Source organism: Rhinatrema bivittatum, chromosome 5 (genome assembly GCF_901001135.1).
Source record: "Rhinatrema bivittatum chromosome 5, aRhiBiv1.1, whole genome shotgun sequence".
Lineage (NCBI taxonomy): Eukaryota > Metazoa > Chordata > Amphibia > Gymnophiona > Rhinatrematidae > Rhinatrema > Rhinatrema bivittatum.
The window spans coordinates 367,135,914-367,162,175 of NC_042619.1; the positions used below are offsets into that span (position 1 = coordinate 367,135,914).

Below are 26,262 nucleotides of genomic sequence, written 5' to 3' on the forward strand. Positions count from 1 at the left end.
GAATAGGCTAAGTAGAAGCCTCAAGCAGTTCAGAAGAATAAAGCAAAAGGCATTATATACATTATATCTATCTATTTATATATATATATATATATATATATATATATATATAAAGATAGACAAAGAGAGAGAGATACATGCATCATTAATTCTAGAGAGCAGTCATACAAAGCATCTGCTTTAAATTCTAACCCTTGTCTATATATTTTTGATGTATCACAGGATGAGCTTACAAATGTTTTTATTCTACTGTATAACTCTTAGGTGTAACACCTAACATAAATCTGTGTATTTCCTTTGATTCATTCCCTGTCTCGCTGTTTTCATTAAGTCTTATTAAACACATCTACCGACCAACCAAACGAAGGTCCTACTACAGCCGGCGTCAGCTCTCAGAACAAAGTATAACAATCTGCAGAGAACAGAAGAGTTTGACAGATAGCTAGCGGAAGATTTGACACATTGCAAAGGAGAGCAGAAAAAAAAAAAAGGAATAGGCAACAAGATGATGAGACGAATCAGATGCAGCTCCCTGACAGGCAGATCTGTTACTGTCTTGCAGCTCACTGTGCATGTGTCTGCCTTTAATGAGGTGGATAATGCACAAGGAGGCTGCACAAGTTCAAGGTATGCAGGCAGTCATTTCTTTCACATGAAGCAGGATATGAGGCTCCTGTGCTTGATCTCAGCACTGTTCCTCAGCCTTGCGGACGGTTTCCTCACTAACCAGGCAGTTACAGCATCTATTTCCAAAATTTCAATCTATTCTTCATCACTTACGGCACGAAAATGAGTCGCATCTTTGAAGGTCTCACTTCATATGCTTGCTATTCAAATATAAGAGCGCTTCCTCACTGCATGATGATAAGCTCATCTACTTACCACCATATATCAGGCGATACCTGGGAATCTGTGTGTGTAGTGCAGGAAAGAATCTGCTAATCTTGCTTCTTTTATTCTTCTTCACTCTTTTTTATTCCACTGTGCTCAGTTTTCTTTGTTTCACTTCTTTGCTTTGACAATTTCATTCTATCTAGTACCCACTTCCATTTTTATATATTTTTCTGTATGACTACTATGTTGTAGTTCTTTCCCTTTATCTTATCATTGCCTTGTACTTTTTTACCTCTCTGACTCAATCTATGTCTTCTGTTATCCTCCCTGTTTTCTTTTGTGTATCTGCTTTTCTACTTCTCTCTCTCTCTCTCTCTCAATCTCTGTCTTTCTTTCTTTAAGCCTCCCCCTCTCTCCCACCGGGTCTCAGCTGTTCCCCTCATAGCCGTGTGTGCCTGACATTTCCTTTCCGTGGCTGCCCCTGCTTTTCACGCCTCCTCACTTGGCTGCCAGGTTCCCAGCTCTGGATCATTATGGGAATGCCATAGATCCAGAAAATCCATGTTAGATGAGATAAACTCCCAGCTCTTACCACAGGAGTTTCAGGTGCTTTGAAACCAAATGGCCAGAGTCCAGTTTCCGTTTCACTGCTCGTTACAATTTTCCATTTTTGGCAAAGAAAGCATCAGAAAATTACAATGTACCCTACATGGAGATTAGGATCGTATTTTTATGCTTTGCTGGTCTGTGAACACAACCTGTGTGTGGTCATTTCATGTGACTGCAACCATTGCAGAAAATAAATGTGGTAAAGGATGGGGCTTGGATTGCAAATCCCTCCTCATATTATCTGTCAGAAAGCTTACTTCATCTTTCTGCTCCACCAGAAGTCTCTCTTCATCTTTCTGAAAGCAGAGGATTTTGGCTTCATTTGGGCAAGAGAACTACCACATTGATATATGTGACATTGCCTTTTCTACCTCTCTCCCTCGTTCCCCGCTCTTGCTATCTTCCCCCTTTCCTCTGCTCTCATGCTCTTCCCTTTTACTTTGCTCATCATTACCCCCATCACCTTTTGCTCTCCCCTGTCTCCTGGTTGATCAGAAATTAGCACGGTACACCACAGGGCTAACAGTTCTGTAAAGGAAACCAACAAGAAGTGTTTGTCTTTGCCCCTCATCTTGACTCTCTATTGCTCTCCTCATTCAGAACCAACAGGTTGCAGGAACAGATGAGAGCAGAAGCGTTAGAGAGAGAAGTGTTTCTGCAGAATGTCCTTTGCAGCTGCTGCATGTTACCTTTCATGGCTCATGGGTAGGACCCGTGAGCTGTGGCACTCACCTGATGCCAGGCCCCTTTTGGCGCGGTAAGGTGCCACCATCATCGCTCCCCTCTAATGCGCCTATAGGTGTGCGTGCACAGACCCATGCACAACTTAAACATTGCCTCTTCAGCACTTTAAAGGGCCCCCCAGGACATCCCACTTTGCCTCAGCAACAGGTCACCTGCATCCCTAACAGTGAGTTGCCACCTTCCGGCGTTGCTGATCCTGCATTCCTGATTCAGCCCAGCCTGCCTCGCCCTTCCAGTCCTGTTGTCTCTATTCTTCCCAGTGCCTTCCACACCTGCCCTCGGACTGACTACCAGATTTGACCTTAGCCTGAACTGTGACCATTCTTGCCAGCTGCCTGCCATTGACCTTAGCCTGAACTCTGACCATTCCTGCCAGTCACTTGTAATTGACCTCAGCCTGGACCTTGAACATTCTCAACTGCCGCCTGCCTCTGACCCTAGCCTAGACCAGGACCAACCAACTCCTAGGAGACTCACGCCTAAGACCTGCTGGTCCCCAGAACCGGAGGGATGAACCCAAGGGGAAAAGGGCTGGTATAAGTGAAGTTCCTGACCAGCCTCCAACCAGTTTAGTCCCGTCAGCAGTCGGAGAGGAACTACAGGGCCTTCCCTGTAGATGGAGCAAACCTCCCCACAGCAACAAGGGTCCACGAACCTTACAGTTTGCTAAGGCCATGGACCCAGCAGTCATGTCCTTATTCCAGGCCATTCTGGGCCTGGCCCAATGAGTTCAGGAACAACAAGGCTTGCTTAACTAGGTCACCGTGGCCTTAGAAAAACTTGCACACTGCATAGATACCCTCCCGCCTGCTCCAGCCCTTCCGTCAGTGGCTCCACCTCCATCTCACGCCACCACAGTATCCAGACCTGTACACCAGCTCCCGGCGCCACCTTGCTACATGGACGATCCCAAGGAGTGTCAAGGTTTCATCAACCAGTGCCATATGCACGTTGAATTACAGTCCATTCTTTTCTCGATAGATTGCTCCAAGGTCCTTTATATCCTCTCTCTCGTTTACAAGGCTTTATCCTGGGCTTATCCCATATGGATGCAGGAGCATCCCCTGTTCCAAAGTCTTCCTGGCTTCCTCCAACAATTCAAGCTAGTATTCGAGGAACCTGGACGGACCTCTTCCCTGGCTGTCGACCTGCTGTGGATCCACCAGGGGATATGAACCTTAGGTGACTATGCTATCAAGTTCCACACCCTAGCCTCAGAACTACATTGGGGAGAGAGTAGCCTCATGGCCATATTTCTGCAAAGGCTGTCAGGAAGAATTAAGGATGAGCTATTTGGCCGCGATGTTTCCACATCATTACATGACTTGATTATCCTGGCAGGACGCACTGATAGACAGCTCCAAAAGCAAACCCAAGCAAAAACTTTTCTCTCCGTACTAGCCTTGAGATCACAGAGTTCTACCTTCCCCAAGAAAAGGTGCCAGAATTTAGGTCCCTAGCCTCCTCTGAAGAACCCATGCAGTTGGGCCGAATTCATCTCTCAGAGGAAAAGAAATGGAATAGACGATGAAATAACCTGTGTCTATATTGTGCCTGTCCCAGAAATGTTGCTAATAACTGCCCTGCGAAATCCATGAAATAGTTGAACATGGGCCTAGTTGGGAAGGTAGCCCTGAATCATCCGGGCCACTCCTCATAACCAGTAATACCAGTCTGCCTCACCTTCGGGAAGGCTATTATCCAAGTTGAGGCACTGCTAGACTCCGAAGCAGGAGGCAATTATATTCAGGTATCCTTGCTGCACTAATATGGCTAGCCCACTACTAATCTACCTACAGCTTTCACTATCTCTTCCATCCATGGTGATCCCCTGCCTGGATGCATGACTTTGGTCACCATTCCTATCACAATGCAAGATTGGTTGCCAAATCTCGTGTTCTTCATACTGGCCAGAGCAGCCAACCAGGTCATTCTTGGGTTACCCTGGTTCCAGCTCCAGCAGCCCACTATAGATTGGTCTGCCATGCATACTGCCCATTGGGGACCTTCCTGTCTGGATTACTGTTCCTCCTAGATCCGCTCTTCGATTCCCCTGGCTCAGACAACCTTAACTCCATTCTTGACTCATCTGCTTCAAGAAACACTCCCTGGAAAGAAACCATCTGGAGAAGGGAGTCAATCTTTGCTTTTGCTTGCGCTGTCATCCAGTTCAGTCCCACCACAACATTCCTGTGACTTTCAGGAACCCGGCACTGGCAAGAACCAGGAGGCCCCCCTCTTGACCCAAGACCCCGAGGGGGACCATGGGCTAGGCTACCACGGTGATGAATTCCCCTTGGCCACAGAGAGAGACCAACAATCTGGAGCCTTCTCATGTGACCATGGAACCCAACACTTCCTCAAAATTCTTTATCAACCCAGCTTTAGCTCCCGAGCACCCCTGAAGACCCAAGAGCTCTGTCCATGCTGTCTCTAAAGGACCAGATTTGAGAGTCCCGATGTACAAGAAATTTCTGATGTTCCCGTGGAACCCAAGCCTCAGACCTGGAGGGGGCTTAAAAAGGGGGGTACTGTTACATTTTGTGGCTTGTGGCCGAGCTGCGCCACTCACCTAACGCCAGGCCCCTCTTGGTATGGCAGGACACCACCATCACCACTCCCCTCTAAGATGCAACTTAAAGGGCCCAGGGCAGGAAAGTGCTTGTAGTGTCCTCTGATGACGTCGCCCCTTCAGCCCTTTAAAGGGCCCTCCAGTACATCCCCACTTCACCTCAGCAATGGGTCGACTGCATCCTGAAGAGTGAGTTGCTGCCTTCCTACATTCCTGTTCCTGCCTCATTTCTCCATCCCTGCTTGCTTCGTCTCTCTAACCCAGCCTTCCTTGTCCTTCCAGTCCTGCTGTCTCCGCCCTTCCCAGTGTCTTCTATGCCTGTCCTCGGACTGACTACCGGATTTGATCTTATCCTGAATTCTGACCATTTTTGTAAACTGTCTGCCATTGACCTTAGCCTGAACTCTAACCATTCTTGCAAGCCACCTACCATTGACCTCAGCCTGGACTTTGACTATTCTCGATTGCTGCCTGCCTCTGACCCTAGCCTAGACCAGGACTTATGCCCCTACCAACTCCTAAAAGACTCACGCCTAAGACCTGCTGGCTCCTGGAACCTGAGGGTTCAACGCAAACGGAAAGTGGCAGGTATAGGTGAAGCTCCTGACAAGTCTCCAACCAGCCTAGTCCCGCCAGCTGTCGGGGAGGATCTACAGTGCCTTCCCAGTAGGTTGAGCCAACCTCCCTACAGCAACAAGGATCCACGAACCTTACACTGGAGTCATATCACTGGTGACATTCTACAGGAAATGAAAACTCTCCTGGATGCAGAACTCCCAGCTTTGTGCAGGGAGGTAAGGCAAATGTTGGTGTCCTGGCTATCAGGCCTCTGATTTAAAGGTCCTTCTGGCCATCATTCTCCCTTTCCTGAAAACAGCCATGTTGGTCTGTAGATAGCACTAGGCAAAGGGAAACAGTAAAGATAGGAATAGCAGAGGCAGGATGGGTGGGGAAGGTGGAGGGGGATAAGTAAGCAAATGTTTATTTAGGACAGTATCACTGAGAGTAAGAAAAGTAATCCAAACTATTCCAGACCTAAAGATGAAGGTAAACAAGATTTTAATGACCTTTTCTTAGTACTAAAGGTCTCCATTTCTCTGTTTCCTTCAAACAAATATATGTTTCATAAATGAGGATCCTAGTATCTCTTTTATTATGGAACTGTCACTATAATATAGTTTTTCTTTTGCTTCTCGAGATCAGTGCTATAGCAAGGGGTGATGTGAATCTGATATTTGCATTAAGCTTAGGCAGCTGATTATAAGCATCAGTATCATTTACAAAAAATATTGCAAGGATAACAGTAACTGAATTTCAAGAAACTACTGCTTACTGTCTGACAGAAGACAACATCTCTGCGGTACTGAAGGCTGAGGTACATGGCTATGGTGGGAGCACTGTCTTGCATTAGCAGGAAGACCATGGCTTTCTTGGCTTTGTCACTCATCATGGCCACACAGTCCGTGAGCGTGGTCAGCAGGGGATACAGGGCCTCACTCCATTCGCCTACAGAAAAGTGAAAAGAAATTTGAGCATATACTTTTGAATAAAAAATATTGTTCTTACATTGTAGTTCTCTGCTTTTGTTGGTTTATATATTTAAAGAGAACTTATAAGGTACCTTAGAATATTCCATGGGTTTTGTACCTCAGAATTTTTGAAGTGATTTTGTCATTTCTGAACATGTGACCTTGCTGTTGAGAGCTAGAGCAGAATTAAGTTTCAACAGGTACTAAGTATGATGTATTTTTCATTGAGCTTATTCTGCCTTCTGCTTTTGTTTTAATGTATTTAAGTTGATTTATTTTCTGCTATCAGCATCCAAATGTATCAGGATTCAGAACAAATACTAACAAACCACTTGCATCCCTTGGTTCGTTTCGGTGTCTTGTCTGCCACAATGTTGTCTTCATGGGGGTAACCTGCACAGTGCAGCAGATACTGGCATAAGCTTGCTGGGAAGACTGGGTGGATCATTTGGTCCTTTTCTGCCGACATTTCTATGTTTCTATATGACCAGTTATGCATATGGAGAGGATTTTTAAGATGAGGTCTGTGTGTATTGGAATAATTAATGCATCACTACAAGCCACATCATAAATAAGTGAACTGGCAATAAAACGAAGAGCTCAATTTACATAAATATAGGTGTTTGACAATTTTCATTCAAAAAAGATATCTGTCAGCTCTAGAACGCATATGGAGGATCCAGGTTCAAATCCTGGGCTTGGACATACTATTATGGTTATGAGATGGAGTGGATTCTTGGGTACTGCGGTGATGGCCACTCCCACGGGGAGGAGCCCCAAGAGGAACCGCAGTACTAGGCTAGACTCTATACTCGCAGACACAGAGAAGTTGTATTTATTGTACAGCTCGATGGTACTGCTCAGGGAGCGGGCAGCAGTGAAGGTGACCCAATGAGGTAGTCCAGGGGTCCTCAGCAGAGGAGACCAGTCTCACACTCGAGTAGGTGATAGGCAGCGAGGCGTAGCAGGGACAGGTCCCAGATGTAGACACAGAGTGCTGAAGCTGAAGGTGAGACAGACTGAAAGGGTTAGTACTCACTGAAGCAGACAGCTGTATAGTTGAAGGTCTTGGCAGGCAGAAGTTGTTCAGTGGCAGGCACCAGATTAGGGAGAGCAGGCCCTCGAGGAGCAAGTACCCGGTATCCCAAGATAGGTACCTAAAATAGAGCAGAAGGCCCCCTAGCAGTGGGTACCCAAGTTAGAGAAGAATACCCCAAAGGGCAGAGAGAGCTTCCTGCGGTAGCTGGGAAGTGGCAGAGCAGCTTAGACCGGAGGCAATCCAATCCTTGCTAACTCAGTTTGTTAGCAAACGAAGGGCAGGCTAAATACCAGGATGTGATGACGTCACTCGGAGGGGATGCCCCCGAGGTTCCCGCCATGACATGGATCAAGACGTGGGTGGCGTGCGCATCCTAGGAGGCCCTCGGGAAAATCATGGCAAACACCGTCACCGTTGCTGATCCAGGGACACCAGAGAGAGCGGCATGAATTCGCAGCAGCAGCCATCTTCCCAAGGCTTGAGGAGAGAGAAGGAAGAAAGGTGAGGCACAGAGGTCAAAGCCATCTGAGATCGATGGACCCAACAGTACCCCCCTTCAAAGGGCCCCCCCTCCAGACTCCCTACCTGGTCTAGGTTTTTGAGGATGCGATCGATGAAATTGACGAAGCATCTTTATGTCCATGATATTAGCCAATGGTTCCCAAGAGTTTTCTTCTGGTCCATATCCCTCCCATGACAGGAGCTTTTCCCAAACTCTGTCTCTATTCCTTACATCAAGGATGGCATCAACCTTATATTCAATGTGTTCTTCTGCATCAACTGGTGTAGGTTCATGTGTCTTGGTGGAAAACTTGCTAAGAACAAGCGGTTTCAGCAGCGAAACATGGAATGCATTGTGAATCCTCATAGCTGGAGGGAATCTCAGACTATAGGTGAGTGAGCCCAACCTTCGGAGAATAGGAAAGGGTCCAACAAAACATGGAGCAAATCGAGCAGATGGAAGCTTAAGTCTCAGATGTTTAGTAGAAAGCTAAACTTTATCTCCAGGCTGGAATTCAGGAGCCTTGCTTCGGTGAGCATCATAGCCTTTCTTTGCTCTTTGTCCTGCTTTTTGGAGCATCTCTTTAGTCTTTCTCCAGAGCTGCTGTATATTTTTGGCAGTAGATTGAGCTGCCGGGGACGATACAGAAAGTAGAAGTGGTAAAGATGGTAAAGGTTGTCATCCATAGACCACTTCAAATGGAGTAGATCCAGTAGATGATGCTGGATGTGAATTGATGGCAAATTCCGCCCAGGGCAACAATTCAGCCAAGTCCTTCTGTCGTGAACCGACATAGGCGCGGAGGAACTGTTTGAGAGTTCTGTTCATTCTCTCAGTCTGACTGAGGATGATACGCAGAGGTGAAGTCAAGTGTGATGTTGAATTTCTTATACAAGGCTTTCCAGAACTTTGCTGTAAATTGAGCTCCTCTGTCAGAAACAATATGTTTAGGCATACCATGTAGGTGAAAAATGTGACTGATGAATAGCTTAGCAAGTTCCATGGCTGATGGCAAGCCAGGGAGAGTCACGAAGTGAGCCATCTTCGAAAATCGATCCACTGTAACCCAAATGGTATTGTTACCTCCGGAAAGTGGCAGGTCCACCACAAAATCTGTTGCAATATGGGTCCAGGGCTCATCCGTGCTGGCAAGGGTTGAAGCAGGCCCCAAGGACGTCCGGGCGGAGGTTTCTGTCTGGCACAATTGGAACAGGAGGCTACATACGCAAGAGTGTCTTCTTTCATGGTGGGTCACCAATAGTACTTTTGTTCGCCGTTGACCAGGGTGTCTGGCCAGTTTTGAATCATGAGCTCATCTTAGCAATTTCTTTCTTAGATTACAGGGTACAATGGTCTTGCCCGGGGTACCAGATGGTTTGCTGAGAGAACCACTCTCTTCAGGTCAATAATATGCTAGGGTTCATCAGGTACGTCATCTGAGAGGAAAGAGTGAGATAATGCGTCTGCTCTGACATTCTTGTCACCAGGATGATATTTCAGCAAAAAATCAAATCTGTTGAAGAACAGGGACCACCTCACCTGTCTATGGTTGAGGAGTTGAGCGTGACGGAGGTACTCCAGAATTTTGTGATCAGTGTAAACAGTAATCTGATGTTGTGCACCTTCAAGCCAGGGGTGCCATTCTTCAAATGCCATTTTTATTGCCAACAGTTCTTTATCCCCAATGCTGTAGTTCTTCTCCACTGGCGAGAAGCATCGGGAAAAGGATGAACGGGGTGTAAGATCTTAGAATCACCGGTCTGGCTTAGCACGGCCCCTACACCTACATCAGAGGCATCGACTTCCACAATGAAGGGTTGAGTAGGGTCCGGATGGTAGAGACATGGTTTGCTTTGAAAGGCGTATTAACTTCTGGAATGCAGTCACAGCTTCCATAGACCAAGTAGCAGCGTTGGCTCCCTTCTTAGACATTGCTGTTAATGGAACAGTCAACGAAGAGTAATTTTTAATAAAGGTCCGGTAGTAATTGGTAAATCCCAAAAATCGTCTTAGAGTTTTTAGGCCCGTGGGTGGTGGCCATTTTTTAATACACTCAAGCTTCTGAGGGTCCATTTGGAAACTGTTGTTTGAGACAATGTAACCTAAGAAGGGCACGGATTCTTTATGAAATTCACATTTAGACAATCTGGCGTACAAGCAGTTCTCGCGAAGTCTCTGCAGGACTCTTTTGACATCTTCCTGATGGGATTGCAGGTCCTGAGAATATATCAAGATGTCATCTACGTAGACAACGACACATCGGTAGAGTAAATCACGCAGAATATCGTTCATCATGTTTTGGAAGACAGCCGGGGCATTGCACAAGCGGAAGGGCATCATCAGGTATTCAAAGTGTCCATCCCGGGTATTAAAAGCTGTCTTCCATTCATCGCCAGAGCGGATGCGAACTAAATTATATGCTCCTTTAAGGTCAAGCTTGGAGAATATCTTGGCTCCCTATAACCTATCAAATAACTCCGAGATGAGTGGTAAAGGCTAGCGGTCCTTTATGGTGATCTCATTCAGACCTCTGTAGTCAATGCACGGAAGTAACGTTCCGTCCTTTTTCCCCACAAAGAAAAATCCTGCGCTGGCAGGAAACTTAGAAGGTCTTATGAAGCCTTTCTGGAGATTCTCCTGGATGTACTCTGACATCACCTTATTCTCCACTACGGAGAGGGGGTAGACCCTTCCTTTGGGTGGTTCCGTATTTGGCTTCAAATTAATTGTGCCGTCATATGATCTGTGTGGAGGTAACACATCAGCAGCTTCTTTTGAGAATACATCTTGGTAAGATGCATATTGAGGCGGCAACCCAGGCAACAACGGGGTAGTTGGCATGCATGGTAATGGAGAGACTTCGATTAAGCATTTGCCATGACAGTCTGGACCCCAACGTGAAAGCTCCAAAGTAGTCCAGTTGAATTGTGGCATGTGTTTCTGCAGCCATGGTAGCCCAAGTACCAAAGGGTGCATGGCCTTCTCTAACACAAAGAAGGAAATAGTCTCTGTATGAAGAGCACCGGTACGCAAACTCACTGGTTCTGTAAGCAGAGTTACTTCACCCAGTAAGGGCTCTCCATGAATAGAAGACAAAAGTAATGGAGGCGTCATAGTAGTGGTAGGGATCCACAAATGTTCCACTAGACGTTTCAAAATGAAATTTCCCCCTGCCCCAGAGTCTACTAAGGCAAGGGTCTGATATTCCAAAGGCCCGCAGATTAAAGACACTGGAAGAGAGAGTGGAGGAGAGGGTGCAGTTAGACCTAAGAAGAGTCTTCCCACAGGACTTAGGTCTCCCAATCGTCTCTCGTTAGAAGTCAAATGACTGCGGCCCAATTGCATTGGTTCTTCACCAGCAACAAGCCCTGGGAGTGTAGGCCTGGGTACAGACTTGACACGAATCTCTCCCTGGAGTGGTCTTCTGGGACTCTTGACCTCTTGAACTTTGTCGCAAATTCGGTGATCAATCTTTGCTGCCAACTGCATAAGTTCCACTAAGGTCTCGGGCATCTCACGAGTCACCAGTTCATCTTTCAACCGGAAGTTCAGACCTTCAAAAAATAGGGTTTTCAGGCACCTAGGGTCCCAATGTAATTCAGAAGCCAACATCTTGAATTCAATGGCGAAGTCTGGTAATGGTTTGTTACCTTGTTTTAGATGAACCAAAGCTGATCCTGCTATCGAGTACCGGGCAGGGTCATCAAATACTGACTTAAGCAGTTCAAGAAACCCGGCAAGATCATTCAGGATAGGGTCATTGCACTCCCAAAGCGGTGAGGCCCAAGCCAGCGCTCTTCCGTCCAGATACGAAAGGATATAGGTGGTCTTGGCAAATGCTGTAGGGAAATGGTTAGGTTGCAGAGTAAAGTGCATGCAACATTGTTTAATAAATCCTCTACACTTCCAAACTTCACCCGCGAAACATTTCAGAGCATATAGAGGCACTGTAGATTTGACCGTCACTTCTGGCGGTGTAACTTCTTTACCTGCGGCAGCCAGTGCATTCATCTGTGCGTGTAGCTGATTAAAGGCAACAGTCAAGTTGTCTAACGAATTCTGTTGTTCGGAGATTAGCTGGGCCAGGCTCGGAATGGCCTGCAAAGCGGTGAACTGAGCCGAATCCATGGAGTTAGCAATCTGTTATGGTTATGAGGTGTTGGAGTGGATTCTTGGGTACTGCGGTGATGGCCATTCCCACGGGAAGGAGTCCCATGAGGAACCGCAGTACTAGGCTAGACTCTATACACGCAGACACAGAGAAGTTGTATTTATTGAACAGCTCGATGGTACTGCCCGGGGAACGGGCAGCAGTGAAAGTAACCCAATGAAGTAGTCCAGGGGTCCTCGAGTAGGTGATAGGCAGCGCGACGTAGCAGGGACAGGTTCCGGATGTAGACACAGAGCGCTGAAGCTGAAGGTGAGACAGACTGGAAGGGTTAGGCCACATGAGAGGGACTTGAGTTTCACTGAACTAACTGGAGCTAAATTTCTACCTATTCCACAATGGGAAGAATGGAACATTAATTCTATTGATTGGCAAAGAGAAGGAGCTAAATTGGTAAAGAAATTGGATCAACCCAGTTTTAAGCTTTTGAAAAATCAGGCTCACAATGTCTGAATGGAAAAATGGCTGGAAGCCAAAATAAGATGCCTGCTCTTTACACTCTCTCTCTCTCTCCCCTCTGTCCTCAGTGTCTGTATTCATGGTATTGTTTAACAATTATATATGCCTCAAGGTTGCCAATCAGTATGACAGTGCAGTTGAGAAAGCTTAGTATACTTGGGTACTAGTATAGGCATTACTAGTAGAAAGAGGGAAGTAATACTAACTTTGTGCAAGCCTTTGCTAAGACCCCCTCAATGTGCAATTCTGGAGACCCCATCTACGACAGTACATTGTTAAGGTGAAGAAAATTCAAATGAGGGCCCCAAAAAATGGTGCATGATCTGCACTATAAGCCATACGAGAATGAAGGAGCTAAACAAGTGCTCTTTAAACCAGCGATTCTCAACCGGTGTGTTGCCAAGCACCGACAGGTGTGTCGCGGCTCCCGGTGTCTCACTGCCCCACTTGTGCTTCCCTTCTCCCCAGGGGCAGGGCCAAAGAGTGGAAAGACACTTACCGCTGCCGCCGGAGGCCAGGCTGGTGGCAGCTGAAAAGTTGGAGATACCCTGAGTGCTGCTGCCGGAGGTGACTGAAGAGTGGAGAGACTTTGTGCGCTGCCACCGGAGGCAAGGCCGGTGGGGCCGAAGAGTGGAGAAACCCTGCGCGCCGCTGGAGGCCAGGCCAGCGGGGCCGAAGAGTGGAGATACCCTGCGCGCTGCCGGTGGTGGCTGGAGAGATGTTGTGCGCCGCCGGAGGCCAGGTCAGCGGCAGCTGATAAGCGGAGGCCAGGCTTATTGGGCCAAACAATGAAAAGAGGCTCCATGTGAGCTTGTGTGAGTATGAGTGGCAGCTTTGTGTGTCTATGTAGAATGGATGCATGAGTAGCAGCTTTGTGTGTGCCTCTGGTAGAATGGGTGCCTGGGTGCATGAGTGAGAGCTTGTGTGTGTGTGGTACAACAGGTGCGTGAGTGGCAGCTTTGTGTGTGTATGTATGGGAGAATGGATACCTGGGTGCGTGAGTGGCAGCTTGGTGTGTATGTGGTAGAATGGGTGCCTGGGTACGTGAGTGGCAGCTTTGTGTGTGTGTGTGTGTGTGTGGTAGAAAGGATGCCTGGATGCGTAAGTGGCAGCTTTGTGTGTGTGTGTGGTAGAGTGAGTGCCTGGGTGTGCGAGTGGCAGCTTTGTGTGTGTGTGGTAGAATGGGTGCCTGGGTGCATGAGTGGCAGCTTTGTGTGTGTGTGTGTGTGGGGGGGGGGGGGGTATAGTGGGTGCCTGGGTGTGTGAGTGGCAGCTTTGTGTTTGTGTGTGGTAGAATGGATGCCTGGGTGTGTGAGTGGCAGCTTTGTGTTTGTGTGTGGTAGAATGGATGCCTGGGTGCGTGAGTGGCAGCTTTGTATGTGTGTGGTAGAATGGGTGCCTGGGTACGTGAGTAAAAGCTTGTGTGTGTGTGGTGGTACAATGGGTGCATGAGTGGCAGCTTTGTGTGTGTGTGTGGTAGAAAGGATGCCTGGATGCGTGAGTGGCAGCTTTGTGTGTGTGTGTGTGTGGTACAGTGAGTGCCTGGGTACGCGAGTGGCAGCTTTGTGTGTGTGTGGTAGAATGGATGCCTGGGTGCGTGAGTGGCAGCTTTGTATGTGTGTGGTAGAATGAGTGCCTGGGTACGTGAGTGAAAGCTTGTGTGTGTGTGTGGTACAATGGGTGCATGAGTGGCAGCTTTGTGTGTGTGTGTGTGGTAGAAAGGATGCCTGGATGCATGAGTGGCAGCTTTGTGTGTGTGTGTGGTAGAATGGGTGACTGGGTGCATGAGTGGCTGCTGTGTGTGTGTGTGTGTGTGTGTGGTAGAATGGTTGCCTGGGTGCGTTGAGTGGCAGCTTTGTGTGTGTGTGGTAGAATGGGTGCCTGGGTACATGAGTGAAAGCTTGTGTGTGTATGTAGTACAATGGTTGCATGAGTGGCAGCTTTGTGTGTGTGTGTAGTAGAAAGGATGCCTGGATGCGTGAGTGGCAGCTTTGTGTGTGTGTGTGGTAGAGTGAGTTCCTGGGTGCGTGAGTGGCAGCTTTGTGTGTGTGTGTGTGTGGTAGAATGAGTGCCTGGGTGCCTGAGTGGTAGCTTTGTGGGTTGTTGTAGAACGGGAGCAAGAGCATTTGTGTGTGATTGAGAGCTTGTATGTAAGTGAGAGAGCATGTGTGTGATTGCCAGTTTGTGAAAGCCCTTCTCAGTCTAGCAGAGTGGTTTAATAGCATGCAAGCTCTTCCATTCTTTCTTGGTCATTCTCAACCAGAAAGATAGTCAAGGCTGGTGCATTTTAGTTGTTTACTGTCTGGATAAACCCTGGTCACCTCATTTATAAAAATGTTGTGTCTCATTTTGTGCCTTTCTGGGAAAACCTATTTGTAAATCAGGCCCCACGTGGACCTTGTCATCATGGATAGAGAGACGGAGCCTCATTACAATGCTCACATTCTAGCGCATTATTAGAAGAAGGAATTTTAAAATATTATTTTCCCTATTTTTAAACAGGTACATCAGTGATCAGATTTGGTGGCTTCTCCTGTCAATAATTACCTGCTGAATCAGATATATGACTGTGGAGCACCAGAGTTAACATTGCCTAATTACTGAACAATTATGCTGCTGTTTTTCTATTATTTTGGCCTGGCAGATTTCTTCTGCTCACTTGAGCTTCCAGTTCAATCGCAGCAACTGGCCTCCACTGAGGATACCAGGATTCCCGCACCACCCCTGTTTTTAATTCCCCTCCCATCTGACTTGGTCACTCTAGCAGCAATCTGTAGCCAGGGGCCACGGCAGGCAGCCCGCTCCAGAAGCCAGTGCACGTTCCCCTCGAGTCTGGCCGGCATGTTCGGAGGTTGTGCGATGGATGGAAATTACTTCTGCTCCTCTCCTGCCCGGGCAGCTGTGAGCGCTGCCTCCGCAGCAACCAACCCCCAACCACAGCCAGTCAGCCCAAACCAGACTCAGAGATCCAACTCCCGCCGAATCATCAGACTGACCCTGATACTGGGGCAATTTTCAAACAGTCTACCCTGAACATCCCCACAGGAACTCCTCTTTTGGCTACATCAGAGGGGAAGGGGGTTTAATTTTCAGTTCGGGCGGTTTACCCTGGTCAACGCCTTTGAAATTTGCCCTCATTCAGTTGGTATTTTTAATTTAAAGCGGCATGCTATGTTGCTTCCTAAAATAAAACACATTTCCAAACCACGCAATGAACAAAACTATTTCCTTTAGAGAAATGAGCATTTTATTGCTAAAGAAATTTTGCAACACTGAAAAGCTTGACCTGAAAACTTTCAGTTTTCTTATAAAGCACCAGCAGGCATTCAGCTAATTAAATTGCTCCACTAGCTGACAAATCCCCTGTCTCCAATTTTGGTGCAGGTTTTGATGTGGTTAAACCTTTCTACTGCTGGGCACAGGGAAATTCCCCTCCCCCAGGGCACTTCTTTTAATTAAAAATGATAAAAGAAATGTATTATAAGGCATCTATAAATGCTAAATTCCTAGATGCTCTATAATAAATTAATCTGTGATGCTGGCATGAAATTTCAAGTCTAATTGCGTTACTTAAAAAAAAAAAAAATCCTAAAGCAGCCAGGCTTGCTCACCTTGAGCTTGATGGGAAGAGAGGCAGAGAGGGGTATGAGGAATTTCAATCTGCGCTCTCCGATACATACGAATGTGTCTCAAATTGCCAGGGAGGCACCTATGTGCCTTTTGTGCAGTGAGATGAAAACGACAAGTAAGGTGAAGGCAATAAGGAGAGAGACACTTGGTTGGTGGCACCTGCCTATATGTAAAGGAGATTTCTGTCTTGAAAAAATCCAGGCTTGGACAAAAATAATTTAGCACTATTGTCCAGTCTCCAGCCTCCCCTTTTCTGTGGACAAAGCGGTTTACTTCCAACTCCTCGACTTCCGCGAAAGCGGCAATATCTTGCCCACTCACCAGCCCAGCTTCAGGAAAGGCCATGGGACTGAATCCATCCTAGTGGCCATTACCAATAGTATTCACCTAAATGCAGACCAGGGGAGCTAATTCCATCCTACTCCTAACAGATCTTTCTGCCACCTTTAATACTGCTGATCACCAACTCCCAATTCAGTGCTTTGGAGAAATTGGCATTGTAGGTAAAGCCTAAAAATGTTTAGAATGTTTTCTGTTAACCAGAACCTTTTTTTTTTTTAATTCATTAATTTATTTATCTGGAGTGGTTAGAGCAGTGGGCAACAAACCAGGGAGATCAGTGTTCAAATCCCACCGCTGCTCCTTGTGACCATGAGCAAGTCGCTCTGTTGCCTTAGGTACAAATTTAGGGCCCTATTTACTCAGCATTTTTCCCATAGATATAAAATGGAAGAAAATCTTTAGTAATTAGGCTCCTAAGATTGTAAATACTTATAGTCCCTGAATGCAATCTGCTTTGAAGTGCCACAAAGAGGAATACAAAAAGTGGAATATAAAAATCAGATAAATAAATATCACAAGAGCAAACAAATTGTCTACTCTTAAGGACCTCAACTGTGGAGTGACAAGAGGGCTCTCTCCTCCCCCCAGTCCTCTTCAATGTTTACGTTTGTCCAGTCTGAGACCTTATTCAGACTTTCCACACTGAATGCCACCTATTTTTCGATGACATCCAACTCTGTAAGAAAACAAGATCTGACCAAACCTCTTCCATTGCTAATCCCAATGACTGTCTTACCGCAGTAGCCCAATGGTTGAGTAACCACAAACTCAAATCAAGCCCCTCCGAATCAGAAACCCTCTGACGAAGCCACCAAACTCATCCCTTGCGATCTTTCTTTATCTGGAACCCCCTTACATTCTAAAGGCCTGATTTTACAAAGCATTTACAGGGTTAAAACTGGGTTTTACACATGTAAACACACTTTACCTGTGTAAGTGGGCCTTTGAAAATTGCTACAATATGTGTCATTGAACTGCCCATAGGATATTCACGTGTAAGTGCATTTTATGCACCTAAATGACTTTTAAAATTTCTAGGATAGTATGTGACATTTACACATGTAGCTCCTTCTAAAATTACCCTTTAAGAAAGCAGTGCAAAGTTTCAAAGGTGGTAAGACTCCTCTTTATGCTTCTGTGCCGCATTTACCAGCTGCATGACTACCTGGATAAACACAACTTAGCTACCGTGAATTACCACATGAATTGACTGTTGTAACTCTCTATTCAACGGCATTTCTCAGTACAGTCTGAAATGCCTCTGGCTCTTGCAGAACACTGTGGCCACAATTTAGATGGGGGCCAAATCCACAGACCACAAAAGGACCATCTTACACCAGGCTGCATTGGCTCCCAGTCAAAACTAGGATAAAATTCAAAACCCTCTGTTTTGTCTTTTCAAATGTGAATAAACAGATCTCTGAGTATCTCTTCCTTCTTCTTGCCTCCTACAAGAAAACTCTGATCCTCTCAAATGGCCCTGCTCTCTGCCCCTTCTCTGTGTTCTGCTAAATTAACCTGCACGAGATGTCAGGCATTCAGCTGCTTTGCACCTAAAATCTGGACCAAGATACTGCTTATTCCTTCGCCTTGGGTCGTCTTACCTCACTTTCCAGAAAAAAACAGAGGCATTGCTGTTCAACCAGGCATTCCCCTAAGCTGCTTGTGAAAGGAGAAATATTGCCCATGCTAGGTGAATAGCAATATCACAATCATAAAATATTTGCAAAAAACAATAAAACAAACACAGAACAAAACCAAAAAAAGTACCATTCCTTCTTCCAGGTCTGTTTGTGTTCCCTTTCTTTCTGTCTCTGCACTAAAGCTCCAGGTTTTCCTCTCTACAGTGGCCCAGGGGTGCAGCACCCCAGATCCTCCTTCCTCCCACATCCTGCTTTTGCTCTTTTTTTTCTACCTCTGTATGGTCTCTCTTTCCCCTACGTTTTTGCTCTCTGTACACCTCTACTCCTGCTCTCTCTCACATAATTTAGCATGGTAGCTCACCAGTGGCCCAGTGCCAGTGAGCAACAGTGAGAGGCAGGAAGTGCTTCCCTCAAGCTTATTATGGAGGTTTTGTGGGGAGTTGTAAAATGTTATTGTATTCATTTTTGTATATTGTATGGTTTTATATTGTGGTACACCTCTATGGACAGGCTTCTGGCTGGCATGGCAGAATATAAGTAATAAATGAATGAGATGAAATAGCCTGACTGCTTCCACCTCCTCTGGTTAGAAGCGCTTGTGCTGACAGTCAAGCTGCGGGAAGGGGCGAAAGCACTAGCGACTGATACAAGCATTTCCTGTCAACTCCATCACCGGCTTGCACTGTAGCCCCACTGTGGTACTCGCCTGTGTGCGTTAACTTGCCAACCCTGAATTTCCAGTAGCTACTGGCAAGCTGAAAATTTCCTTCTCTGATTACTCTTTACATGTTTGGCTGCCTCAGACAACTCCATTCACAGGTCACACACCAAACGAGGATAATACCAGCGTGTATATCATATCTTAATGTCAGCATGCAACTCATCAGCAACCAATCCCATCACTCTATAACAAAAAAGTGCAAAAACAAAAATACTGTTTTTCAAAGCAGAAGCCAGGAATGGAAAAGGCACATACCTGGGTTGGGCTCCTCAGCAGGGGTGCTGCAATCTGTACAGAAATGGAGGTGCAACATGCATGATTAAGGAGCAGCAACATAGTCCAAAACATGAGCAACTTAAATACTTAGTGCAGCTCAATAATAATCATTTTGCAATAAAGGCAGCTAAGCAGAGCAGCAAAAGATTCGATCACTAGATTTAAAGCAGTTTTAACCAAAAAAAACAAAAACCAGCATATTACTACACTTGCGCTAGTATCTGGTTCACAAAAGCAGAAACCCCTCTTATGTTGGTGGCCACTAAAGGCAAAACCTGATAGCCAAACCAATGATTCCTGCTCTCCAGTGGTCATGGAATTTCCAGCAGCATTACCTCTGAAGCTCTGTGATCACATGACCACCTACTGATGGAAACTGGTGGCCAAATCAATTTTTGTATGGCTCATATGTTCACTGAATCTTTGCCCTTGCAACAGATTCAGTGAACACATACACTTCAGATTATGGCTCTGCAAGAAAGATATTTGCTTCACAAAAGGGATTACTGTCTGAAACATAATTTTATCTTGAGTATGGAGCCTTTTTTTTTTCTTATTGTGCATTTACAGCCTGCATGACCGGACTTTTTTCTTTGTATATTGCTGAATATTTCTGTCTTCCTATTTGCTTTCCCATCCTGGTCCAGTTTGCATTACTGTTAAATACACAACAAATTAATATATTTGCCTTTTTCAGAATGGTTTATAAAGCTTTTTTTTTTTTATGCCAGTTCTTTTGCAATGTTTCTTAGGATAAGTACTGATGAGATATAATTCGAGGAAGAGTAAAGAACTCAGGTCATTCTGTGAATACCCAAACGCAAGTGGCAATCTGAGAATCTTGCGAGCCTCAGCTGTAATTATTACCAAGTGGCTTTTCCTTCTTAACTTACACTAACTTAATCTTCCCATCTGTGGGATTTATCAAGGGATTTCAGGGCTTCAAAGAGATTGCTCTTGAAGGATTTGGAACCGTTCACCATGATCCTTATCTGGCCCCGATTCTTCTTGGGCCCAAGTTCTCAGTCTTCAGAGAATTTCAACAACTAGGATCATAGGGTTTTTATCACTGCATTCAGAGGCAAGATCATAGCATCTAAAACTCAGTTTCTTTTTTTTTTTTTTGCAGAAAATATTGAAAGTCTGTTAGTTGCCTGAAATGTAGTTGATAAACCTAACTCTTCAAAAGCAAGTAAACCTGACTGTTCCTTTGCATGCAAGGCTAATGGCATTAGCGATAATGCACAGGGGGCATGATTTTATAATTTTTGGGGTTTTTAAAAAAATATATTACAATAAAGTATCCACAAATATAAAACATGGTGGTACTGGAAAAGTACCTCCTGTTATCTTTTTTCAGTTTAGCTGTCAGAGCAGCTAAGTGCATTACTAAGCATACACCAACAGCGAAAGGCTTGCAACTAATAAGGCAATTCACTAGGGGGCGGATTTTAAGAGCCCTGCTCGCGCGCCGGTGCGCCTATGTTACATAGGCCTGCCGGCGCGCGCAGAGCCCCGGGACTCGCGTAAGTCCCGGGGTTTTCCGAGGGGGGCGTGTCGGGGGCGTGGTCGATCGGCGCGGCGTTTTTGGGGCGGGACGCGGCGTTTTGGGGGCGGGCCCGGGGGCGTGGTTTCGGCCAGGGGCGGTCCGGGGGCGTGGCCACGCCCTCCGGAACCGCCCCTGGGTTGCGTCTAGGCGTGCCAGCGGCCCGCTGGCGCGCGGGGATTTACTTCTCCCTCCGGGAGGCGTAAATCCCCCAACAAAGGTAGGGGGGGGGGGGTTTTAGACAGGGCCGGGGGGGTGGGTTAGGTAGAGGAAGGGAGGGGAAGGTGAGGGGAGGGTGATAGCGAATTCCCTCCGAGGCCGCTCCGATTTCGGAGCGGCCTCGAAGGGAACGGCGGCAGGCTGCGCGGCTTGGCACGCGCTGGCTACACGAAATCGGTAGCCTTGCGCGCGCCGATCCAGGATTTTAGCAGATATGCGCGGCTACGTGCGTATCTACTAAAATCCAGCGTACTTTTGTTGGCGCCTGATGCGCCAACAAAAGTACGCAAAGGCGCGCTTTTTGAAAATCTACCCCACGGGATCTGCAGGATGAACGTTTTTTCCCCCATTTTATTTTAGCGTGTGCTATTCTGAAACAGCACGCACTAAAAATGAAAGCTTGTGCTAAAATGAAATGGAGCACACTAAATTTTTACTGCGCACTATTTCAAAACAGCGTGCCCTAAAAACAAAACTCAACTCGCCATTATAATAATAATAATAATAATAATAATGCCTACGCTTCACATCATGTCTGCTAAAATGCCGCACTTAAGGCAGACGTAGCATTGAAGAAGCGGCACTTATTAAACAGTACTGAAGTCCTGGGTCACAGAAATGCATTTGCTTAAAGAAATATTAAGATCATTTATTTATTTAAAGCTGAAGAACAGGAGACTCCTCTGGGGTACAGGCACATGGTGGACTTACTTGGGCCTTAGGGGTTATTAGAAGTGCAACTGCTCTTTCAAAGGTGACTCTAGTGGGTTCAGTCTCAGAAGAGACTTCCTCTCTCACCTTCCATCAGCGGCAGAGATCCGATCTTTCTGATTCTAAGCAATCGTTCTTGGGAAACGAGTGAGACCTACATTCCAGAGTATCTGATTAAAGAGGAGGGTCGAAGGGCAATACGCAAGGCTTTAACTGATGTAAGGACATTTCAATTAATTGAACACTCACTTGCAAATCTAAAATTCGGCAGCAACTATGTGATTGTGCTACCTCAATAAAGCCCATACACTCCGAATCTCATTTAAATATGATGTAAATGAACCTGTATTAGTTTCCTTTCCACTCATTTATAATTTGCAGGAAGCAATTAAACCCAGCTAACTCAAAACACTGGCTAGGTTGGAGTGTTGACCAGAGGTGTATGCTGTTAAAATATAATGCTACATACTCACTCAAAAAAAAAAAAAAAAAAAGAAACTATTAAGTATAGAACTATTTTTGCAGGAATTCTGAAGTTTTGTCTAGCTGCCATGCACCCAGATGCTCACTAACTTCTCACTGGGCCTCTCAGAAAATGATGACAGTGTAGATGATTCCTAGGCTTGCAACACCACTTAAGAGGAAATACATGCTCATAGTATATGCCCTGTATTTTGTTGAAAATAAATTAATTGGGTTTTTTTTTTGGGGGGGGGGGGGATCCTAGGAGGAAAAATGGGGATTCCTTGCCTGGCATCTGACGTCATCTTCAGGCGCTTTTAATCCCCAAAGGGACACGTCCCTAGATTAAAATCTGCTGAAGTTTAAGATTTTCTTGTTAAGTACTTTGCTTTCTTCTTTTGGTCTTGGAGTCTCTGTTGGGAGCTTTCCGGTTATGGGTAAGAAGAGGAAAGGTAATGTTTGGGTCTTCCCTTGTGCCTCTGGCAGGAATCTTTCTTCTTGGCGTTCTTTAGAGACATTTATGAAGTTTGTGAATCAAGGTATGAGTGACTCAGGTTGTTCAGTTTGGTGTACTAACCGCTGTTCCTGAATAGGCATCTGTCTCTTTAAGTCCTGAATTTCATATTCCATCACAATTGGGACTAGGAGGGTTCTGCAGGACTCTCAGTGGAGAGTTTGTTGGACCAAAGTGTTATAAACGCTCCTTCTGGTGATGGGAAGATTTCTGTATGTGGGACTTTATCTGTGGAGGAGAATGCCCTTCGAGCAGTTTCTAGATCCTCCACTACCTCTACTCCCATTAAACCATAATCTATGACACTAGGGACTTCACAGACGGCAACAGTGGGACTTGAGAGTTCTTTGTCTGCTTAGATTGATCATGCCTTGTTGGTTATGAGTGATGCTCCAATCCAACCAGTTTCTCGTACACAAATGAGCAATGAGCATAAGAGAAAGATATCTAATTTACAAAGAACAAATTGAGGGGTTACAGAATTATGGTCTTGCCTTGATAAAAGAAGCTGTACACTGAAGGATGGAAAACTTCAAGAACTATTCCAAGATACTTAATTTACAATGCCTTTGGAGATACTTAAAAAGTTTTATATGGAGGTAATGCAAAGACCTGCTGAATCAATTCCTCCTACAACAAAAGTTTTCTATCTCCCCATGGGTCAGCGGGTGGAATCTCAGGCTGTTATATTAGGAAGAAGCTTCAAATTCAGAGGGACTACATTTGATGAGGTCATTACAAGACTCCAAAATGTAAGTTTCCTCCAGAGCTGCATTATTAGTGACATTTGCTTTGGAACCAGACAAGGATTGAACACGTAAAACATTCTTTTGGGGGGGGAAAATAAAAAAAGAGAGGTACATTTTCAAAAAATGCACGAGTAAAAAATAGTTCATGCGCATAAAGTGGCATACATGTGAGTATCTGGTATTTTAAAAACCGCAACATATGCATGTACATCGGAGAACGCGTGTAAAACAGGTGCGAGACAGGCTGTTCTGGGGAGGGGCCAACATTTACATTTATAAGTTGTTATTTTATAACCTGCCAGCGTGACGAGCACAAGTCTTTACTTGCGCATATTTACCCCTGCTCACTATCTGATGTAAGTGATTATAAAACATTTTTAAAGTGAAAAAATGGCTGGGTGGGTGGGTGGGGGGGTCTGGGTGAAACAGGGGGACTTCAGGCTGGAGGGTCTTCATGAGCTGCAGATGGACTGGGCAAACTGGTAGTCTAATTGGTAAAATTGGTTGTTTCATTGATGCGCGCATGTTATAAAATCCCCTGACTTATGTGTGTAGAAGGTGACTTTTTTTTTTTTTTTTTTTGGGGGGGGTGGTAAATGCATCTCAATAACACAAGTAAAATCTATTCATGTATCCCTTTAAAATTCAAAGTACAAATGCGCGTGTGTATCATTTGCACATATTTATCTGGCTAAATTCCAACTTATCCAGCCAAGTAGAGCCTTTACTGCTACTTAGACAGATACATTTGAACTTATCTGGAAAAATAGCACTTTTTTTTTTTCTATCTTACATATCCGGATAAATCCAAAAAGTGCTAATTAGATGGAAAAGTAGAGCTTTTCAGACTTATCTGGCTAAGAGCCGCTACTTAGCTGCATAAATCAGATCTTATCCGGATAAGTGCTGCTACTTTTCCCAAAGGATACTAATGAAGCATTAGAGTTAGGGCACCCAACAGAGAGGTTCCAATAATAAGAAAAGTTGTCCAAGTGCCTATAATTAAAACCTCATCTGAGCTAAAGGATTCCAATTTATCCCTGTCAACTGAAAAGAGGTATGTAAATACAAACAAAAAACACACTTTGAAATGTTTGTATGCCAATGCCAGACGTGTAAAAAGTAAGATGAAGGAATTAGAGTGTAGAGCAGTGAATGATGACATAGACTTAACTGGCATCTCAGAGACATGGTGGAAAGAGGATAACCAATGGGATAGTGCTATACCAGGGTACAAATTATATTGCAATGACAGAGAGGAGCATCCTGGTGGCGGGGTGGTACTTTATGTCCGGATGGCATACAGTCCAACAGAATAAAGTTCCTGCATGAGACTAAATGCCCAATCGAATCTTTATGGGTAAAAATCTCTTGTGTGTTGGGGAAGAGAATAGTGACAGGAGTATACTACCGTCCACCTGGTCAAGATGGTGAGACGGACAGTGAAATGCTAAGAGAAATTAGGGAAGCTAACCAAATTGGTAGTGCAGTAATAATGGACGATTTCAATTACCCCAATTCTGACTGGGTAAGTGAAACATCAGGACATGCTAGAGATATAAAGTTCCTGGATGGAATAAAAGACAAGTTTATGGAGCAATTGGTTCAGGAACCAACGAGAGATGGAGAAATGTTAGATCTAATTCTCAGTGAAGTGCAGGTTCTGGTGACAGAGGTAATTGTGGTGGGGCCGCTTGGCAATAGTGATCATGATATGATCAGATTTGAATTCATGACTGGAAGGGGAACAGTAAGTAAATCCACGGCTGTAGCACTAAACTTTCAAAAGGAAAATTTTGATAAAATAAGAAAAATAGTTTAAAAAAAATTTGAAAGGTGCAGCTACAAAGGGAAAAATTTTGCAACAGGCGTGGGCATTGTTAAAAAATACCATCTTAGAAGCACAGTCCAGATGCACTTCATGCATTAAGAAAGGTGGAAGGAAGGTAAAACGATTACCAGCATGGTGAGGTGAAAGAGGCTATTTTAGCCAAAAGATCTTCATTCAAAAATTGGAAGAAGGATCCATCAGAAGAAAATAGGATAAAGCATAAGCATTGGCAAGTTAAATGTAAGATACTGATAAGACAGATTAAGAATGAATTTGAAAAGAAGTTGGCCATAGAGGCAAAATCTCACAATAAAAACGTTTTAAAATATATCCAGAGCAGAAAGCCTGCGAGGGAGTTGGTTGGACCGTTAGATGATCGAGGGGTTAAAGGGGCACTTAGAGAAGATAAGGCCATTGCAGAAAGATTAAACGATTTTTTGCTTCAGTGTTTACTGAAGAGGATGTTGGGGAGATACCCGTTCCGGAGAAAGTTTTCATGGGTGATGATTCAGATGAACTGACCTAAATCACGGTGAACCTGAAAGATGTGATAGGCCTGATTGATAAACTGAAGAGTAGTAAATCACCTGGACCAGACGGTATACACTCTAGGGTTCTGAAAGAAATAAAAAGTGAAATTTCAGGTCTATTTCAATTAATTTGTAACCTATCATTAAAATCATCTGTTGTACCTGAAGACTGGAAGATGGCCAATGTAAACCCGATATTTAAAAAGGAATTCAGGGGTGATCCGCAAAACTATAGACTGGTGAGCCTGACTTTGGTGCCAGGAAAAATCGTGGAAACTATTATAAAGAATAAAGTCACAAAACATTTAGACAGACATGGTTTGATGGGACACAGCCAATATGGATTTACCCAGGGGGCGTCTTGCCTCACAAATCTCCTACATTTTTTTGAAGGGGTGAATACATATGTGGACAAAGGTGAACCGGTAGAGGTGGTGTATTTGGATTTTCAGAAGGCGTTCGACAAAGTTTGCCATGAGAGGCTTCTAAGAAAACTAAAAAGTCATGGGACAGGAGGCGATGTCCTTTTGTGGATTGCAAGCTAGTTAAAAGACAGGAAACAGAAAGTAGGATTAAATGGTCTGTTTTCACAGTGGAAAAGATTAAACAGTGGAGTGCCTCAGGGATCTGTA

The 26,262-nt window shown here is 45.1% G+C and overlaps 1 protein-coding gene across 9 annotated transcripts in view; it reads right to left on the reverse strand.

The window, feature by feature from the left end:
* INPP4A (inositol polyphosphate-4-phosphatase type I A) overlaps positions 1-26,262 on the reverse strand; it is a 453,500-nt gene that overhangs the window by 142,110 nt on the left and 285,128 nt on the right. For all 9 annotated transcript variants that reach the window (XM_029604758.1, XM_029604750.1, XM_029604755.1 and 6 more), the window contains 2 exons: positions 19,048-19,080; positions 6,093-6,265 (listed from right to left, as the gene is read on the reverse strand). In XM_029604758.1, coding sequence (XP_029460618.1) covers positions 6,093-6,265; positions 19,048-19,080 — 206 coding nt within the window. The remainder of the gene's footprint in view (positions 1-6,092; positions 6,266-19,047; positions 19,081-26,262) is intronic.